A 19,042-nucleotide genomic window follows, 5' to 3' on the forward strand; every position below is an offset into this window, starting at 1 on the left:
CAGTGTTCACTGTAGGTGAGCAGAGGGCTGGAGCTCCTCTGTTGTCAGGACAGGCTGAGAGAGTTGTGGTTGTTCAGTCTGGAGAAGAGAAGGCTCCCAGGAGACCTTCCTGTGGCCTTCCAGGATCTGCAGGGGGCTCCAAGAAAGCTGGGGAGGGACTTTTGAGGGTGTCAGGGAGTGATAGGACTGGGGGGGATGGAGCAAAACTACATGTAGGGAGATTCAGACTGGATGTTAGGAAGAAGTTCTTCCCCATGAAGGTGGTGAGACACTGGCCCAGGCTGCCCAGGGAGGATGGAAGCCTCATCCCTGGAAGGTTTAAGGCCAGGCTGGATGTGGCTGTGAGCAACCTGATGTAGTGTGATGTGTCCCTGGCCCTGGCAGGGGGGTTGGAGCTGGCTGATCCTTGAGGTCCCTTCCAACCCTGCCAGTTCTGTGATTCTGTGAGAAACTCCAGTTCCAAACCAGCAGGAGGTTTTGGGAGAGCACTTCTGATGAAAGAAGCCCATGACTGATCAGAGGAGTGCCACAGATTCAGGGCTGAGCAGGACAACCATGTGAGACCTGACAGCAGAGGATGTAGCAGGAATGATGATCAGAGGGCTGGAGCACCTCTGCTGTGAGGACAGGGTGAAAGAATTGGGGCTGTTCAGCATGGAGATGAGAAGGCTCAAGGGCAAACTTAGAGCTACATTGCTGTAGGACCTGCAGGAGGGCTGGGGAGGGACTGTTCAGAAGGGGCTGTGGGGATAGGGCGAGAGGCAATGGTTTGAAACTGGAGCAGGGCAGAGTTAGGCTGGACATCAGGAGGCAGTTCTGCACAATGAGATTGATGAAATACTCAAACAGCTTGCCCAGGGGTGTGTGTGAGGTCCCTTACCTGGAGACATTCAAGCCTCAGCTTGCATCCCAGCACTCTTGAAAGCAGAACCTTTGGCCTTGTCTGGTTATCAGCTGCTATAACCCCAGAGCTTGTGGTCTTGTGGTTAAGCAGCAATCCTCCTGGCACAAGGGTGTGAAAACTGCTCATACTATCAGTCAGGGGGTTGGAAGGGACCACAAGGATCATCTAGTTCCAACCCCCCCTGCCATGCTTGAGGCAAACACAGGACAACAACCTCAACTCCTTCCCTCTCTGAAATCCTGTCAGAAGTTACTGCAAGGGCCTGGACTGTAATGGTTTAACATTTTTGTTTGTTCTGGTTTAGGTTTCATCTACACTGGAGAAGTTGTGCACCGAATGCTGACAGCTACCCAATATATAGCACCTTTGATGGCAAATTTTGACCCCAGTGTCTCAAGAAATTCCACAGTCAGATACTTTGATAATGGTATGTAGCAGCCCTTCCTAAATGAATGTGTCTGTGTCCCTTGGCTCCTCACTGGGATGGGTTAATGCCCATCCTGGAAGCAGTGGGGGGAGGGCTTGGGAGTGCTTTGCCCTCCCTGCAGGGTGTTTTCCCCCTGGGAAACTGAGTTTGTTCCATTCCCCCTCCCTGCCCAGCTTGGGTATAAAAGGCAGGACACTGCAGCCATTAGCTCTTCTTGGCTCCTGCCTTTCCTGGATGAGAGCTACTGCAGCTGCCTTCCTGCTCCTCTGCCACATGGTGAGGCCTGATCCTTCTCCCTGCTGCCTCTGTGCCTCTTCAGAGAGAGACTGGTTCTGTATTCTTGGGTTTTTTTCCCCTCCCATCCATCCTTGTTCCTTGCCCTTGTGAACCTTACCTGTTATTGGTTTATATATACATATATATATATATTGTTTAAAGAAATCTCTTTACCTCTCTACTTTCAGGCCAACTCCAAATTATTACTTGGTAGATTTGCTTCTTCCCTTTCTTTTTTCCCTCTCTATTGGGATGGAGGAGGGGGGAGCAGGGAAGGGATTCTCAGCCTTGCCCCCATCTGAGCTCTTCACTCCCAGTTAAGTCTCAAACTAATACACTCATATTTTCCCAACTAACTATTTCTGAAGGAAAAACTGAAGACTTTGTAAATATTTGGGAGTTTTGGGTGGGTTTTTTTTGTTGGTTAGGGTTTTCTTGACTCACAGGGCTGTCTAAAGCATGTAGCTACACATCCAGAAACAGCTCTTCATTTACAATGTGGTTAAAGAGTCATGAATCTGTGGGTTGGTTTTTTCCCCTTGCTGGATAGTGTCTTCATTTAAAGAGCAGGCAGAAATGATTTTACTCCCCCAAAGAAGTAAAATGTAGATAGTCTCATTGAATTGGAGAGAAACACAACATCATTGTCTTGTACAGACCTTCTTGTGGCCTTCCAGGAGCTGAAGGGGGCTACAAGAAAGCTGGGGAGGGACTTTTGAGGGTGTCAGGGAGTGATAGGACTGGGGGGAATGCAGCAAAACTAGAAGTGGGGAGATTCAGATTGCATGTTAGGAAGAAGTTCTTCCCCATGAGAGACTGGCACAGGTTGCCCAGGAAGGTGGTGGCAGCCTGGAGGTGTTTGCAGCCAGGCTGGATGTGGCTGTGAGCAACCTGCTGCAGTGTGAGGTGGCCCTGGCCCATGGCAGGGGGGTTGGAACTGGCTGAGCCTTGAGGTCCCTTCCAGCCCTGACAATTCTGTGGTTCTATATTCAAAACTATACATGAAAATACAGGACACATAGGTCCTCAACACCTATGACATATACAGGATACATGCAAAAACCCCAAAGCCATCCCCCAGCCAGATTAAACCACAAGCCCCAATGCTCCTTTGCTCCCCCCACGTTGTCTCCCTTCCACTGGGCCAAGATTGTGCAAGGAAAATGAGTCAGGGCTGGATGGCCACGGAAAGGCCTCCCCCATGTTCCCAGGGAAGGGCTCCCTCTGGAGAGCTGAAAGGAGGGAGAAAAGAGACTGAGTTGTCCTTGCTGCCAGTTTATAAAGAGACAGCAGGACTCTGGAATAGAATAAGAACATTGCAATTTCCTGGGTCCATCTCCTGGTCCATCCTGCCCCTTGAGGACCGCAACTTAGTGGTTTAGAGCAGGGCAGGTTGCTCTAATGCCCCTGGGGCAAAAGCAAACTGCTTCACACAGAGGATTGGAGTACTGGGAAGTTGAACTGGAAAATCTCTTCACAAGCTGCAGTACTGCAGTGGTACAATGCATGGTGGTGAGCAGAGCAAAGCAGAGCAAACACAAAGGCATGCATGAGCTGGGTTTGACAAAGGAGCTCATTGAGCCAAAAAGCTTCACACAAAACCTCCACTGAATCACACCAAAAGCCTACTGCTCCTTTTCTCCCCACCTGGGGTTTAACATATGCCCCACAGCTTTCTCCATCCCTCCCCCACCCACCCCATTGCTAGGCTGGATTCAGGCTGGCCAGGCCTGAAACTGCCTCCCCTTGGTCCCTGGTATTAAATTGGCCAGGATTGCACAGTCAAAATTAGTCAGACCTTGAAGGTCACAGACAAGGCTGGAACCATCCTCCCCCCAGAGCAGCTCACTGCCTGCAGGGAGGAGGGAGGGAAGAAAGAGGAAGACAATAACTTTGCAGCCAGATGGATAGAGCTGCAGGATGCATGGGGGGAAACACAAAGATTACAGATCCCAGTACCCCTCCTGGACACTCTGTACCTTCTGGAGGACTGCAGCTGTGTGGCTTCCTTAAGGGCAACCAGCTGAAACTGGGACACTTTCTTAAAGGCAACCAGCCTCAACCTGCCCACAGATAGATAGATACCTTCTGGGTGTTGAAGTCCACAAAACTCTAACCAGCCATGACTCAAAGTAACCCTGTGTGTTACCAGGTTTACAATTCAAAGTCTCTCTTGCATGGGAGTGCAAGCTCCTGTTACTTCAGTATCTGAAGAGCCAGCACCATCTCCCCACCAGCTACAATGAAAACAGCAGTTGTGGCCTGCAGTAGCAAGCACACAGAGAGGCAGAGCAGGGATGAGGTGAATAAAGCTGTCAGTGGCTAAGGGCTGGACCCCAATACACTCATCCACACCAGGAGGCCTCAACAGCCTCTAGTACCAAAGACTGAAAGGGTGAAAGGCAAACTGCAGGATGATAACTTGAAGCTCTGTGAGATATCTGTGGGTATGTGTCTCCTGCAGTCAGTTATAATCAGTATATTGAACACATAACCTCTGTGGTTGAAAGGCAGCTGGTGCCTCACCCTGGGCCTCCAGCCAGCAAAGGCAGTGGCAGTGACCCTCTGCTTTGAATTCAGACTTGGAGAGTTTAGTGTCACAGCTTTAAACATCATGAGATCTAGGCTTGTTTTAGATCTGCCTGGGTCAGTCCATGCCATTCCCTGGGTGGTTTTATTATCATGAATCCAAGCACAAATTGTGAGCACATCATAGTACAGTGTCATAGTGTTATAGTATCAGTCAGGGTTGGAAGGGACCACAAGAATCATCTAGTTCCAACCCCCCTGCCATGGGCAGGGACACCCCACACTAGATCAGCCTGGCCACAGCCTCATCCAGCCTGGGCTTAAACACCTCCAGGGACAGGGCCCCAACCACCTCCCTGGACAACCCATTCCAGGGCTTCACCACTCTCATGGGGAAGAACTTCCTCCTCCCCTCCAGCCTCAATCTCCCCACCTCCAGCTTCATTCCATTCCCCCTAGTCCTATCACTACCTGAGATCCTGAGCAGTCCCTCCCCAGCCTTCTTGTAGCCCCCTTCAGATACTGGAAGGCCACAATGAGGTCACCTGGGAGCCTTCTCTTCTCCAGACTGAACAGCACCAACTCCTTCAGTCTGTGCTCACAGGAGAGCAGCTCCAGCCCTCTGCTCATCCTGGTGGCCCTTCTCTGGACACCTTCCAGCACCTCCAGATCCCTCTTGTACTAGGGGCTCCAGAACTGGAGGCAGTACTCCAGGTGGGGTCTCAGCAGAGCTGAGCAGAGGGGCAGAATCCCCTCCCTTGCCCTGCTGGCCACACTTCTCTTGCTGCAGCCCAGGCTCTGGTTGGCTTTCTGGGCTGCAAGTGCACACTGAGAGCTCCTGGTGAGCTTCTCCTGCCCCAGCACCCCCAAGTCTCTCTCCTCAGGGCTGCTTTCCAGCCAGTCCCTGCCCAGCCTGGATTTGTGCCTGGGATTGCCTCCACCCAGCTGCAGGACCCTGTCCTTGGTCTTGTTGAACCTCCTGAAGTTGGCTTGTGCCCAGCTCTGCAGCCTGTCCAGGTCCCTCTGGATGGATCCCTTCCCTCCAGCTGTCTGCTGCACCACACAGCTTGGTGTCATCAGCAACCCTGCTGAGGGTACATCCCAAAAGCTGTCACAGTTCCAGCCAGGGGGTTTAATATTTATGCTTTAGGTCAGGGGTCAAAACATATCCTGCAACCTTTGCACCTAGCCATAACCTTTCCCTTCAACCAAGCCATGGCTGGCAGCATTGGTTTTGCTGGATATTTATTTTCTGGGATATTTACCCAATGCAGCAGACTCCCATGAGGAAATCCTCCTCCCTGCAGGCAGGGGTTGGAAACATTTCACAAATAATTAAACATTGTGGCCTGAGATTTGTCATCTGTGCTGAAAGAACTTGTGGATTCTGAGGAAGACACTGCTAATTCTTATCAGAGTGCTGACTTCCAGGCTGCTGGCCCAAGCCAGCCTCAGGAGGTTCAACAAGACCAAGGGCAAGGTCCTGCAGCTGGCTCAGGGCAATCCCAGGCACCACTACAGGCTGGGCAGGGACTGGCTGGAGAGCAGCCCTGAAGAAAAGGCCTCAGGGGTGCTGGGGAAGGAGAAGCTCAACAGGAGCCAGCAGGGAGCACTTGCAGCCCAGAGAGCCAAGCAGAGCCCGGGCTGCAGCAAGAGAAGTGTGGCCAGCAGGGCCAGGGAGGGGATTCTGCCCCTCTGCTCCACTCTGCTGAGACCACAGCTGGAGCTCTGGGTCCAGTTCTGGAGCCTCTGTGCCAGGAAGGCTCTGGAGGTGCTGGAAGGTGTCCAGAGAAGGGCCACGAGGAGGAGCAGAGGGCTGGAGCTGCTCTGCCATGGAGACAGCCTGAGAGAGTTGGGGTTGTGCAGTCTGGAGAGGAGAAGGCTCCCAGGAGACCTAATTGTGGCCTTCCAGGATCTGCAGGGGGCTCCAAGAAAGCTGGGGAGGGACTTTTGCGGGTGTCAGGGAGTGATAGGACTGGGGGGGATGGAGCAAAACTAGAAGTGGAAAGATTGAGATTGGATGTTAGGAAGAAGTTGTTCCCTATGACTGTGGTGAGAGCCTGGCACATGTTGCCCAGGGACGTGGTGGAAGCCTCCTGCCTGGAGGTTCTTAAGGCCGGGCTGGATGTGGCTGTGAGCAACCTGCTGTAGTGTGAGGTGTCCCTGGCCATGGCAGCGGGGTTGGAACTTGAGGTCCCTTCCAGCCCTGACAACTCGGTGATTCTGTGAATATTTTTCTCATGTTATTTTTTCCCCTTCCTTTTGCCTCTCTGCCCCCACTCTGGGGTTCACAGGCACAGCACTAGTTGTCCAGTGGGACCATGTACACCTGCAGGATAATTACAACCTGGGCAGTTTCACTTTTCAGGCCACCCTGCTCAATGATGGGCGAATCATTTTCGGCTACAAAGAAGTAAGTTGGCTCTGAAAATTGTCATTTCAGTAAAGAAATCAGTTCATATCTGCCAGGAACTTCCCCTTTGCCTTTTGTTCCTTTCCCTTTTCCTTTTCCTTTTCCTTTTCCTTTTCCTTTTCCTTTTCCTTTTCCTTTTCCTTTTCCTTTTCCTTTTCCTTTTCCTTTTCCTTTTCCTTTTCCTTTTCCTTTTCCTTTTCCTTTCCCTATCCCCTTTCCCCTTTCCCCCTTCCCTTCTCCTTTCCTCTTTCCCCTTTTCCCCTTCCCCCTTCCCCTTTCCCCCTTCCCTTCCCTTCCCTTCCCTTCCCTTCCCTTCCCTTCCCTTCCCTTCCCTTCCCTTCCCTTCCCTTCCCTTCCCTTCCCTTCCCTTCCCTTCCCTTCCCTTCCCTTCCCTTCCCTTTTCCCTTCCCCTTCCCCTCCCCTTTCCTTCCCTTCCCCTTCCCTTTCCCTTTCTTACCCCTTTTCCCCTTCCCCCTTTCCTCTTTCCCCTTTTCCCCTTCCCTTCCCTTCCCTTCCCTTCCCTTCCCTTCCCTTCCCTTCCCTTCCCTTCCCTTCCCTTCCCTTCCCTTCCCTTCCCTTCCCTTCCCTTCCCTTCCCTTCCCTTCCCTTCCCTTCCCTTCCCTTCCTTTCCCTTCCCTTCCCTTCCCTTCCCTTCCCTTCCCTTCCCTTCCCTTCCCTTCCCTTCCCCTTCCCTTCCCCTTCCTTTCCCCTTCCCTTCCCCTTCCCTTCCCCTTCCCTTCCCCTTCCTTTCCCCTTCCTTTCCCCTTTCCTTCCCCTTCCCTTCCCCTTCCCTTCCCCTTCCCTTCCCCTTCCTTTCCCCTTCCTTTCCCCTTCCCTTCCCCTTCCCTTCCCCTTCCTTTCCCCTTCCTTTCCCCTTCCCTTCCCCTTCCCTTCCCCTTCCCTTCCCCTTCCCTTCCCCTTCCCTTCCCTTCCCCTTCCCTTCCCCTTCCCTTCCCTTCCCCTTCCCTTCCCCTTCCCTTCCCCTTCCCCTATCTTTCTCCCTTTCCCTATCCTTCTCCTTTCCCCTATCTCCTTTCCCCTATCTCCTTTCCCCTGTCTCCTTTCCCCTCCCCCTTCTTTCCTTCCTCCTTCTTTCCCTTTTTGAACCTCAGCTATTCTCAGAGCATTCCATTTCATTGTTTGTATTTTGCTGAGAGTGACATTTTATCATAGAAGAGTTGTTCCTGAGATGGACTTGAAAGCCATCAGAGTGGCTCAGATGTGCTGCTCCTGGGTTCTGAATGGCCTTTTCTGGGGGGGTTTAAATGCTGAGTGTTTAGTCAATCCTGACTGTTTAGTACATTCTGCATTTGGTAGATTCTTGACTGAATAAGCTCCTCTTGGGGTTTGAAAGCTCCCTGCCCCAGGGGGGATCTCCTCAGTGCTGCTCAATACCCAAAGGGTGGGTGACAGGAGCATGGGGCCAGGCTTTTATCACTGGTGCCCAGTGACAGGACAGGGGGTAACAGGCGCAGACTTGAGCATCAGAAGCTCCATCTAAGCATGAGGAGGAGCTGCTTTAATTTAAGGGTGCTGGAGCAGGCTGCCCAGAGATATGGTGGAGTCTCCATCTCTGGAGGTATTCAAAGCTCACCTGCACATGTTCTTCTGTGAGCTTCTCTAGGTGACCCTGCCTTGGCAGGGGGGTTGGACTGGGATGACCTCCAGAAGTCCCTTCCAACCCCTCGCATTCTGTGATTCTCTAGTTTGCTCAGTGAGTTCACCTCATTTGAGCCTATTCTGCTTCACATCTTTCTTGGTGCCCTTGATGAAGACACAGAGTGTGTCAGCAGGAAGCTCACAGGTGACACCAGGTTAGGTGGAGAGTTGATCTGCACCAGGGCAGGGAGGCTCTGCAGAGGGACTTGGATAGGTTGGATCCATGGCCAACATCAACAGGAGGAGCTTCAACAAGGCCAAGTGCCAGGTCCTGCCCTTGGGGCACAGCAACCCCAAGCAAGGCTGCAGGCTTGGGGCAGTGTGGCTGAAAGCTGCTGGCAGAAAGGGACCTGGGGGTGCTGATGGCCAAGCAGCTGAAGAGGAGCCAGCAGTGTGCCCAGGGGGCCAAGAAAGCCAAAGGCCTCCTGGCTGGGATCAGCAATGCTGTGTCCAGCAGCAGCAGGGAGGGGATTGTCCCCTGGGACTCAGCTGTGGGGAGGCCACAGCTGGAGTATTGTGTCCAGGGTTGGGCAGCTCAATGCCAGAGAGATGTGGAGGTGCTGGAGCCAGGGCAGAGGAGGGCAAGGAAGCTGGGAAGGGCCTGGAGAAGAAATCTGATGAAGAGAGACTGAAGGAGCTGGGGATGGTTAGTGTGAAAGAGAGGAGGCTGAGGGGAGACCTCCTGGCTGTCTACAGCTCCCTGCAAGGAGGTTGTGGAGAGGTTGGTGCTGGTCTCTTCTCCCAGGGAATGAGTGACAGAACCAAAGGGAACAGCCTCAAGCTGTCACTGGGTAGGTTTAGCCTGGAGAGTAGGAAACATTAGTTCCCAGCAAGAGTGGTCAGGGATTGGAATGTGCTATCCAGGGAGGTGGTGGAGTCATGAACCCTGGCTGTGTTTCAAGGTGGTTTGGATGTGGTGCTTGGGGCTGTGGTTTAGGGGTGAAGCTTGTGGAGCAGGGTCCTGGGTTGGACTTGGTGACCCTGAGGGTCTTTTCCAGCCTGAATGTTTCTGTGATTCTATTGGAAAAGATTCTACATTCACTGGGTACTATTAAAAGCTTATCTCTTCTCCTGCAACTGTCCTTTCTTGGTGTCTGATGTCTTTCAATGAAGAAATACCTGCTTTGTGTCTCTAGTTCAGGGAGGGGCATGCTGCTGAGACTGGGGGCACCTGGTTTGCCTTCCTACCAGCAATATGTTGTTTTCTCTCAGCTGGGTTCTTCTGCACTCTCCAAGTGTTTCAGTATTCCAGCTGTCACTTTAGATGGCTTTTGTGTTCTCTTTAGAGATGCTGGGATCCTGGAGCCTGTGGCCTAGAGGCTCTAACTCCAGCTGAACTTCATGCAAGTGAAAATCAGGAGATGGATGAGCTCATCCAGCCCTGGGGGCAAAGCATAATTCCTCTCTTTTTTTTGGCTATTTGAGTCTCAGTTTGGCATTCAAAGCATGACTGTCTCTGCAAGACATAAATGCCTCTGATATCCTCCCTATGTTAAAAAAATGCATGAGTGATATGTCTGACTGGCCAGACTTGGAGAAATGTGTGCTCCCCAGTGCTGGAGAGACAGGGATCTGCTGGAGAGACTCCAACAGAGAGCCACAAGAATGATGAAGGGACTGGAACAGCTCTGCTGTGAAGGGAGACTGAGAGCCCTGGGGCTGTTTAGTCTGGAGAAGAGGAGGCTGAGAGGAGAGCTGATCAATGTCTGTCAATAGCTGAGGGGTAGGGGTCAGGGTGAAGGGGCCAGGCTCTGTTTGGTGCCCAGTGATAGGACAAGGAGCAACAGGTACAAGCTGGGACCCAGGAGGTTCCACTTCATCATCAGGAGGTACTTCTCTGCTGTGAGCAGGCTGCCCAGAGTGGTTGTGGAGTCTCCTTTTGTGGAGACATTCAAGCCCTGTCTGGATGTGCTCTGTGTGACCTGCCCTGGGTGATCCTGCTTTGGCAGGGGGGTTGGACTCAATGATCTCTGGAGATCCCTCCCAGGCCCTACTCTTCTGTGCTTCTATGATCTCCAGTTTCTCTTCTCTCTACCCTATAAACTACTTGTGAGCTTCAGGCTCGTTTTTCCTGCCTGGGTATGAAGCCATGCACCTGACTGAAGCAGAACTAATAGTACTGCTCTCCCCTCCATTAGGAAGCTAGTGAGGATCTGGCTTCTTCTCCTAGCAGGAGTCATATCTTCACCTGAGATGGATGGTTTGTACCATGCCAGCAGGAGTGCTGCAGGATGCTCTCACTGGGCCAGGACTGCAGGCAGGAGAAGCTTCTGCTCTGCCCACGTGCCCAGCTTCCCTTGTCTTTTAAAAGGCACATTGGTGCAAGGTCTGCCTCAGCTCTGCTTCTGAACACAGCACTCTGAAAATGCCATTTATTAGCATCCTGACTCCAGCTTTGCTGAACCAGAGGAGTGTGCACCAAAGCTTTGGTTATCTCCAGCTGATGAAAGGCAAAAGAAGAAAACAAATCTTCTTCAAGATGGCAACAAAGTTCCTGACTTCAAGACCCAGAGAAGTGGGGAGGGAAAATCCTTCCATTTGTCATTTTTAAGATAGATTTGACAAGAACTGTACATGAACTCTGACATTTCAATAGTGACATTGTCAGGAGACTGCTCTTCTGGGTTAGGAGGTCACAGCATCACCAAGGCTGGAAGAGACCTCAAAGATCATCAAGTCCAACCTGGCACCACAGACCTCATGACTAAACCATGGCACCAAGTGCCACATCCAATCCCCTTTTGAACACCTCTAGGGATGGGGACTCCACCACCTCCCTGGGCAGCACATTCCAATGACTAATGACTCTCTCTGGGAAGAACTTTCTCCTCACCTCCAGCCTAAACTTCTCCTGGCGCAGCTTGAGACTGTGTCCTCTTGTTCTGGTGCTGGGTGCCTGGGAGAAGAGACCAACCCCCACCTGGCTACAACCTCCCTTCAGGGAGCTGTAGAGGGCAATGAGGTCTCCCCTAAGCCTCCTCTTCTCCAGGCTAAGCAATCCCAGCTCCCTCAGCCTCTCCTCACAGGGCTGTGCTCAAGGCCTCTCCCCAGCCTCATTGCCCTTCTCTGGACACCTTCAAGTGTCTCAATGTCCTTCTTAAACTGAGGAGCCCAGAACTGGACACAGGACTCAAGGTGTGGCCTGAGCAGTGCTGAGCACAGGGCACAATGACCTCCCTGCTCCTGCTGGCCACACTCTTCCTGATGCAGGCCAGGATGCCCTTGGCCTTCTTGGCCCCCTGGGCACACTGCTGGCTCATGTTCAGCTGCTGTCAACCACTACCCCCAGGTCCCTCTCTGCTTGGGAGCTCTCCAGCCACTCTGTCCCCAGCCTGTAGCTCTGCCTGGGGTTGCTGTGGCCAAAGTGCAGCCCCTGGCTTTGCCCTGTCTGGAACTGAGCCCCAGAATGTGTAGGCAGTGATTGTCCCCTGCACTCAGCACTGGTGAGGCCACACCTCAAATACTGGGTTCAGTTGTGGGGCCCTCACTCCAAGAAGGATGTTGAGCTGCTGAAGCAGGTCCAGAGAAGGGCAACAAAGCTGGGGAAGGGTCTGGAGACCAGCTCTGATGGGGAGCAGCTGAGGGAGCTGGGGTTGTTTAGCAGGAAGTAAAGGAGGCCGAGGGGGAGACCTCATTGCTCTCTACAACTCCCTGACTGGAGGCTGCAGTGAGGTGAGGATTGGTCTCTTCTCCCTAGTATCTCCTGATGTAGTATCAGGTGATAGAATGAGAGGCAGTGGCCTGAAATTGTGCCAGGGGAGGGTTAGGGTGGAGATAGGAAAAATTTCTCTGCTGCAAGAGTGGTCAGGGATTGAAACAGGCTGCCCAGGGAGTGCTGGAGTCACCATCCATGGAGGTGTGCAAGAAATGTGTGGCCATGGCACCTGGGGACATGGTTTAATAGCCATGGTGCTCCATGCTGAAAGTTTGACTCAGTGATCTTTGCAGGGCTTTTCCTGTCATTCTGATAGAATCTTGTGTTCATTTTGCATGACTGTAAATGCTGATGCAGGGTGCCAGGCAGTGGAAGACTATTCACTTGGGAAGACAGGAGGAAAGGGGCAACCTCATCAATCACACAGGGTTCCTTAGAATGGTGTGAAGGAAATCACTTAGTGTGGATAAACAATTGTTCTGCTGCACTGGCAGAGGCTGCTTGCTGTCACAGCACTACAGGAAGCTCCCTCCAGAAGCACAGTGCTGTCATGGAAAGGAGTTCTTAATGTTCTTGTCATTAATCCACGAGGATTAGCAGGGGCCTGAGCTCCTCTGCTACGAGGACAGGCTGAGGGAGTTGGGGTTGTGCAGTCTGGAGAAGAGAAGGCTCCCAGGAGACCTTCCTGTGGCCTTCCAGGACATGAAGGGGGCCCCAAGAAAGCTGGGGAGGGACTTTTGAGGGTGTCAGGAAGTGATAGGGCTGGGGGGAATGGAGCAAAAGTAGAAGTGGGGAGATTGAGATTGGATGTGAGGAAGAAGTTGTTCCCCATGAGGATGGTGAGAGCCTGGCACAGGTTGCCCAGGGAGGTGGTGGAAGCCTCCTGCCTGGAGGTGTTTGCAGCCAGGCTGGATGTGGCTGTGAGCAACCTGCTGTGGTGTGAAGTGTCCCTGGCCATGGCAGGGGGGTTGGAACTGGCTGAGCCTTGAGGACCCTTCCAAGCCTGACAATTCTATGATTCTAATTTGCATTTTCTCCACTGTCTGAATCTCTGTATTCCCCTGGACTGAGTTATTCTTGTCCTGAGTGGAATTACCACACAGCACTTCAGCAATGCTGCAGAAGTTAGGGATTTTTCAAATTGGGATGAAAAATGCCTGCAAAGCTTTTGACAAAAGAGATGTATGAAAAACAATCCAAAGAAAGGCTGTGGAACACAGGCTGGAGAGTGTCCAGAGAAGGGGCAAGAGGATGATCAGAGGCCTGGCAGCCCTTCCATGTGAGGGAATGCTGGGAGAGCTGGGGTTGTTCAGCCTGGAGAAGAGGAGGCTGAGAGGAAACCTTATTACCATGGCCCAGTACATAAAGGGTAGATGGCAGTAGAATGGAGACTCCATTTGAGAAGGATTCCCATGGAGAAGATAAGGGCTGATGGGGACAAGGTACTGCTGGGGAGGTTCCCATTGGACTCCAGAGGAAAATCTTTCCCCATGAGAGCAGCCATTGGAATCATCTCCCAAGGGAAGTGGTGCAGTCCCCTACAATGGACTGGTGTAAGACTCAACTTGCCAGGCTGCTGGGCCAGCTCATTGCAACTCCACTGTCACCTAGAAAGGTTGGAGCAGATGGTCTTTGGGGTCCCTTCCAGCCTGGCATTCAGTGATTCTGTGACACATCCTCAAAGTCAAGAAGAATAAAAGTTGAGAAGAATAACACTGGAGAGTTCTGATGGCAAATGATGTCTGCATTGCTGACTCCAATGAAGAACAGAATTCAGCATCAGTTCAAAGTATCTTCCTTCCTCTTGCTATAAAGAAATATCCATTGAGGGGCTGGAGTGTGTCCAGAGAAGGGCAATGATGCTGGTGTGCAGAACAGTAGGGAGATTCTCATTGGGCTCCAGAAGAAAATGATTCCCCATCAGAACACTGAGACATGGGAATCCTATCCCAGGGGAAGTGGTGGAGTCCCCTCCAGTGGTCAGTCGTAAGGCTCAGCTTGCCAGGCTGCTGGGCCAGCTCATTGCAACTCCACTGTCACCTAGGAAGGTTGGAGCAGATGAGCCTTGGGGCCCCTTCCAGCCTGGCATTCTGTGGCTCTGTGTTCTATGTTCAGCTCTCAAGAGCTTTTTTCCTTTCTTGAACAACCCCCCTGTAGCCTTTTCCCACCACAGCTGGGGTTCCTGAGGGCAACATTTGGCTTCTTTGCCTGTCCATGATGAATGTAGGACAAATGAAGCCAAGCTACCAAAGGCTTTCTTCCTGGCTTTAAGACATTTCTCTTCATTTCACTGGCTTGAAGGCCTTTTTTTTTTGTTCATTTAAATACTAATGAGTCTCTCCTGATGTAGTCATCCAGACACTACCATTAAAGTTGAAATGCTTGTTCAGAATTGCCCAAAATGTGAAGTGAGAAAACAATTCTCCAAGAGCCTTGGAGGAGAACATCTTTTTTCCTGCTGTGAAAGGAGGCAGGCTTGAATGGGAGAGCTGTGCTGGGTTGAGGTTATGCCTTTAAAATTAGTGACCCACCACAGAGTGGGGAAGCGCTAGCATGTAGACAAAGCTGATGCTCCTGCTATGTGTGATGGAAAATATTCAGCTTCCAGTAAGAAACCCCCAAACCTTGTGACTGTTGGCTCAAAACTGAAGGAAACAATGGGAAAACCAAACCCCAAAGGGACAGTCAGGGTGGCTGTCCTGCCTGCATTGCAACAGAAGGGCAACGAGGCTGGGGAGGGGTCTGGAGCACAGCCCTGGGAGGAGAGACTGAGGGAGCTGGGGTTGCTTAGCCTGGAGAAGAGGAGGCTCAGGGGAGACCTTCTTGCTCTCTACAACTCCCTGAAGGGAGGTTGTAGCCAGGGAGGGGTTGGTCTCTTCTCCCAAGCACCCAGCACCAGAACAAGAGGACACAGTCTCAAGCTATGCCAGGGGAAGTTTAGGCTGGAGGTGAGGAGAAAGTTCTTCCCAGCAAGAGAGATTGGCCACTGGAATGTGCTGCCCAGGGAGGTGGTGGAGTCACCATCCCTGGAGGTGTTCAAGCTGGGGTTGCTTAGCCTGGAGAAGAGGAGGCTCAGGGAAGACCTTCTTGCTCTCTGCAACTCCCTGAAGGGAGGTTGTAGCCGGGCACCCAGCACCAGAACAAGAGGACACAGTCTCATGCTGCGCCAGGGGAGGTTTAGGCTGGAGGTTAGGAAGAAGTTCTACACAGAGAGAGTGATTGCCCATTGGAATGTGCTGCCCAGGGAGGTGGTGGAGTCACCATCACTGGAGGTGTTCAGGAGACTTGATAGGGTGCTGGGTGCCATGGTTAAGTTGATTAGGTGGTGTTGGATGATAGGTTGGACACAATGATCTTGAAGGTCTCTTCCAACCTGGTCTATTCTATTCTATTCTACTCTGTTCTATTCTACTCTATTCTATAAGCTTGGATGTGGCACTTGGAGCCATGGTTTAGTTGTCAGGAGGTGTTAGGCATTAGGTACTAGGTTGGACTTGATGATCTCTGAGGTCTTTTCCAACCTGGTTGATTCTATGATTCTATTTGTGCCTGACATTGGGGATTTTTGGTTGTTTGTTTGGGTTTTTTTATCCATTGTTATTATTATTATCCAAAACTATTAACATGGAAAGAGGCTTTTTTATCTTAACAGAGGAGCAATTGATGCAACACAAAATTCCTGATGGTGTTTCCTGCAGTTTGGCCTGCAGAGTAATTAATAACTATTCAGGGAACTGGCAAAGAAAACCCTGTCTAAGTCCTATTTGTGCTCCTAATTGCTGCTTTGCAGCATGCTCTGGCTCTTAGCTTTGATGCTGAGTTTTGAAGTGGAGCATTAATGGCAGCCTGCTTGCAATCTCCTGCAGAATAAGGGCAGAGACATTCATTTTATTCTTTGTACAAGAGTAAGATTCTGACATCTGCCATCTGCCAGGAGGATGGAGACTGCCTTTGCACAAGGAGTCTGTGGGAAAGACAAGGGCTGATGGGGACAAGTTACTGCTGGGGAGGTTCCCATTGGACTCCAGAGGAAAATCTTTCCCCATGAGAACAGTCATTGGAAACATCTCCTAAGGGAAGTGGTGGAGTTCCCTCCATTGGTCAGTTGTAAGACTCAACTTGCCAGGCTGCTGGGCCAGCTCATTGCAACTCCACTGCCATATAGAAAGGTTGGAGCAGATGGTCTTTGGGGTCCCTTCCAGCCTGGCATTCAGTGATTCTATGACAAATCCTCAAAGTCAAGAAGAATAAAAGTTGAGAAGAATAACACTGGAGAGTTCTGATGGCAAATGATGTCTGCATTGCTGACTCAAATGAAGAACAGAATTCAGCATCAGTTCAAAGCATCTTCCTTCCTCTTGCTATAAAGCCATATCCACTGAGGGGCTGGAGTGTGTCCAGAGAATAGAATAGAATAGCATAGAATAGCATAGAATAGAATAGAATAGAATAGAATAGAATAGAATAGAATAGACCAGATTGGAAAAGACCTTCAAGATCATCACATCCAACCTATCATCCAACACCACCTAATCAACTAACCCATGGCACCAAGCACCCTATCAAGTCTCATCCTGAATACCTCCAGTGATGGTGACTCCACCACCTCCCTGAGCAGCCCATTGCAAAGGGCAATCACTCTCTCCGTGTAGAACTTCCTCCTCACCTCTAGCCTAAACCTCCCCTGGCACAGCTTGAGACTGTGTCCTCTTGTTCTGGTGCTGGTTACCTGGGAGAAGAGACCAACCCCCACCTGGCTACAACCTCCCTTCAGGGAGTTGGAGAGAGCAAGAAGGTCTCCCCTGAGCCTCCTCTTCTCCAGGCTAAGCAACCCCAGCTCCCTCAGCCTCTCCTCACAGGGCTGTGCTCCAGACCCCTCCCCAGCTTTGTTGCCCTTCTCTGGACACCTTCCAGCAAGTCAACCTCCTTCCTAAACTGAGGGGCCCAGAACTGGACACAGGACTCGAGGTACAGCCTAGGGCAATGATGCTGGTCTGCAGAACAGGGCAGGGGAGGAGCAGCTGAGGGAACTGGGAGGGGTTTAGCTGGGAGGAAAGGAGGCTGAGGGGAGACCTTCTGGCTCTCTGCACCTCCCTGAAAAGAGGCTGGAGCCAGGTAGGGGTTGGTCTCTTCTCCCTAGCAAGAAATGATAGGATGAGAAATGGCATCAAGTTGCAGCAGGGGATGTTGAAGTTAGAGCTTAGAAGCAACTTCTTCCCTGAAGGGGTTCTCCAGCACTGGCACAGGCTGCCCAGGGAGGAGGTTGGATCCCCATTCCTGGAGGTGTTTCCAAGAGGCAGAGCTGTGGTGCTGAGGGCCATGGTTTAGCCCCAGCCTTGGTAGAGTTAGAGAATGGTTGACCTGGATGATCCTTACTTTCCCAGCTGAAATGGTTCTGTGATTCTGTGCAATCAGGACAAAGCACAGCTGAATGATAGTGTGGGAGCCAGGAGAATGACTGCTGATGCTCAACTCAAACACCAGAAGTCAAGCCATTAACTGGCATGCTGTCTGTGCTGAATAGTCCTTTAATGGACAGAAGATCTTTGCATTCAGCATTTTTTCTGCTGTGTGAAAACCACTGCCCAAGAGGATAATTTGACTACTTGTACAGAGTGAAAGCTGAGCTGGCACCTTGGGTCTTCTGACCCTTGATTCAGTTTCATCTGATTCCAGACAGAGTAATTTTTGGTTACCTGAAGGCCAGCCTTGAAACCTGGGATATCCAACTCTGATCTGAAAGCAGCAATGGGTAAAAAAATCATCATTTCCCTTGGTAGTTTCTCCCAGTGGTTAATAACATACAATGACAGTAACATCTGCCTTATTCTGTTTGGAAATAGTCTCTCTGCAGCTTCCAGGTTGGAGCCAGGTGGGGGTTGGTCTCCTCTCCCTAGCAACAAGTGAGAGGGTGAGAGGAAATGGCCTCAAGTTGTCCCAGAGGAGGTTTAGGTTGGAGATTAGAAGAAACTTCTTCCCTGAAAGGGTTCTCAAGCACTGGCACAGGCTGCCCAGGGAGGTGGTTGAAGGTCCATCCCTGGAGGTGTTACCAAGAGGCAGAGGTGTGGTGCTGAAGGCCCTGGTTTGGCCCTAGCCTAGTCATCAGTAAATTTGCAGATGACACCAAGCTGGGAGCAGGAGTTGATCTGTTAGAGGGTAGAAGAGCTCTCCAGAGGGACCTTGACAGGCTGGACAGATGGACAGAGTCCAACAGGATGGCATTCAACAAGTCAAAGTGCCAGGGGCTGCACTTTGGCCACAGCAACCCCAGGCAGAGCTACAGGCTGGGGGCAGAGTGGCTGAAGAGCTCCCAAACAGAGAGGGACCTGGGGGTGATGATTGACAGCTGCCTGAACATGAGCCAGCAGTGTGCCCAGGTGGCCAAGAAGGCAAATGGCATCCTGGCCTGCATCAGGAATAGTGTGGCCAGCAGGAGCAGGGAAGTCATTGTGCCCTGTGCTCAGCACTGCTTAGGCCACACCTTGAGTCCTGTGTCCAGTTCTGGGCCCCTCAGTTTAAGAAGGACATTGAGAGACTTGAAGGTGTCCAGAGAAGGGCAACAAGGCTGGGGAGAGGCCTTGAGCACAGCCCTGTGAGGAGAGGCTGAGGGAGCTGGGGTTGCTTAGCCTGCAGAAGAGGAGGCTCAGGGGAGACCTCATTGCCCTCTACAACTCCCTGAAGGGAGGTTGTAGCCAGGAGGGACTTGGTCTCTTCTCTCACGCAGCCAGCACCAGAACAAGAGGACACAGTCTCAATTTGTGCCAGGAGAAGTTTAGGCTTCTTTAGAGGTGAGGAGAAAGTTCTTCACTGAGAGAGTTGTTGGCCATTGGAATGTGCTGCCCAGGGAGGTGGTGGAGTCCCCATCCCTGGAGGTGTTCAAGAGGGGATTGGATGTGGCACTTGGAGCCATGGTTTAGTTGTCAGGAGGTGTTAGGCATTAGGTACTAGGTTGGACTTGATGATCTCTGAGGTCTCTTCCAACCTGGTTGATTCTATGGTTCTTTGATTCTTTTCCAACCAAACCCATTCTCTAATTCTATGGCACTGACCCTTTCCCTGCTGCTCCAGGGCATGTTAAACATTTCTATCGTTGGGCCAGAGATCTCTTCATGTAGGTCTCCAAGGGCTTTCAGTGCAAGTTACCTGAGCCATCAGCCTTGAAATCTTGATTCCCAACTG

At 51.5% G+C, this 19,042-nt stretch overlaps 1 protein-coding gene across 1 annotated transcript in view; it reads left to right on the forward strand.

Annotated features, from left to right (window-relative positions):
• PLXDC2 (plexin domain containing 2) overlaps positions 1–19,042 on the forward strand; it is a 369,954-nt gene that overhangs the window by 278,759 nt on the left and 72,153 nt on the right. Inside the window, exons 5-6 of the mRNA XM_054171328.1 lie at positions 1,209–1,331; positions 6,431–6,549. Of these exons, the coding sequence (XP_054027303.1) occupies positions 1,209–1,331; positions 6,431–6,549 (242 nt within the window). The remainder of the gene's footprint in view (positions 1–1,208; positions 1,332–6,430; positions 6,550–19,042) is intronic.

The sequence above is a fragment of the Dryobates pubescens genome, chromosome 21 (genome assembly GCF_014839835.1).
Source record: "Dryobates pubescens isolate bDryPub1 chromosome 21, bDryPub1.pri, whole genome shotgun sequence".
NCBI lineage: Eukaryota > Metazoa > Chordata > Aves > Piciformes > Picidae > Dryobates > Dryobates pubescens.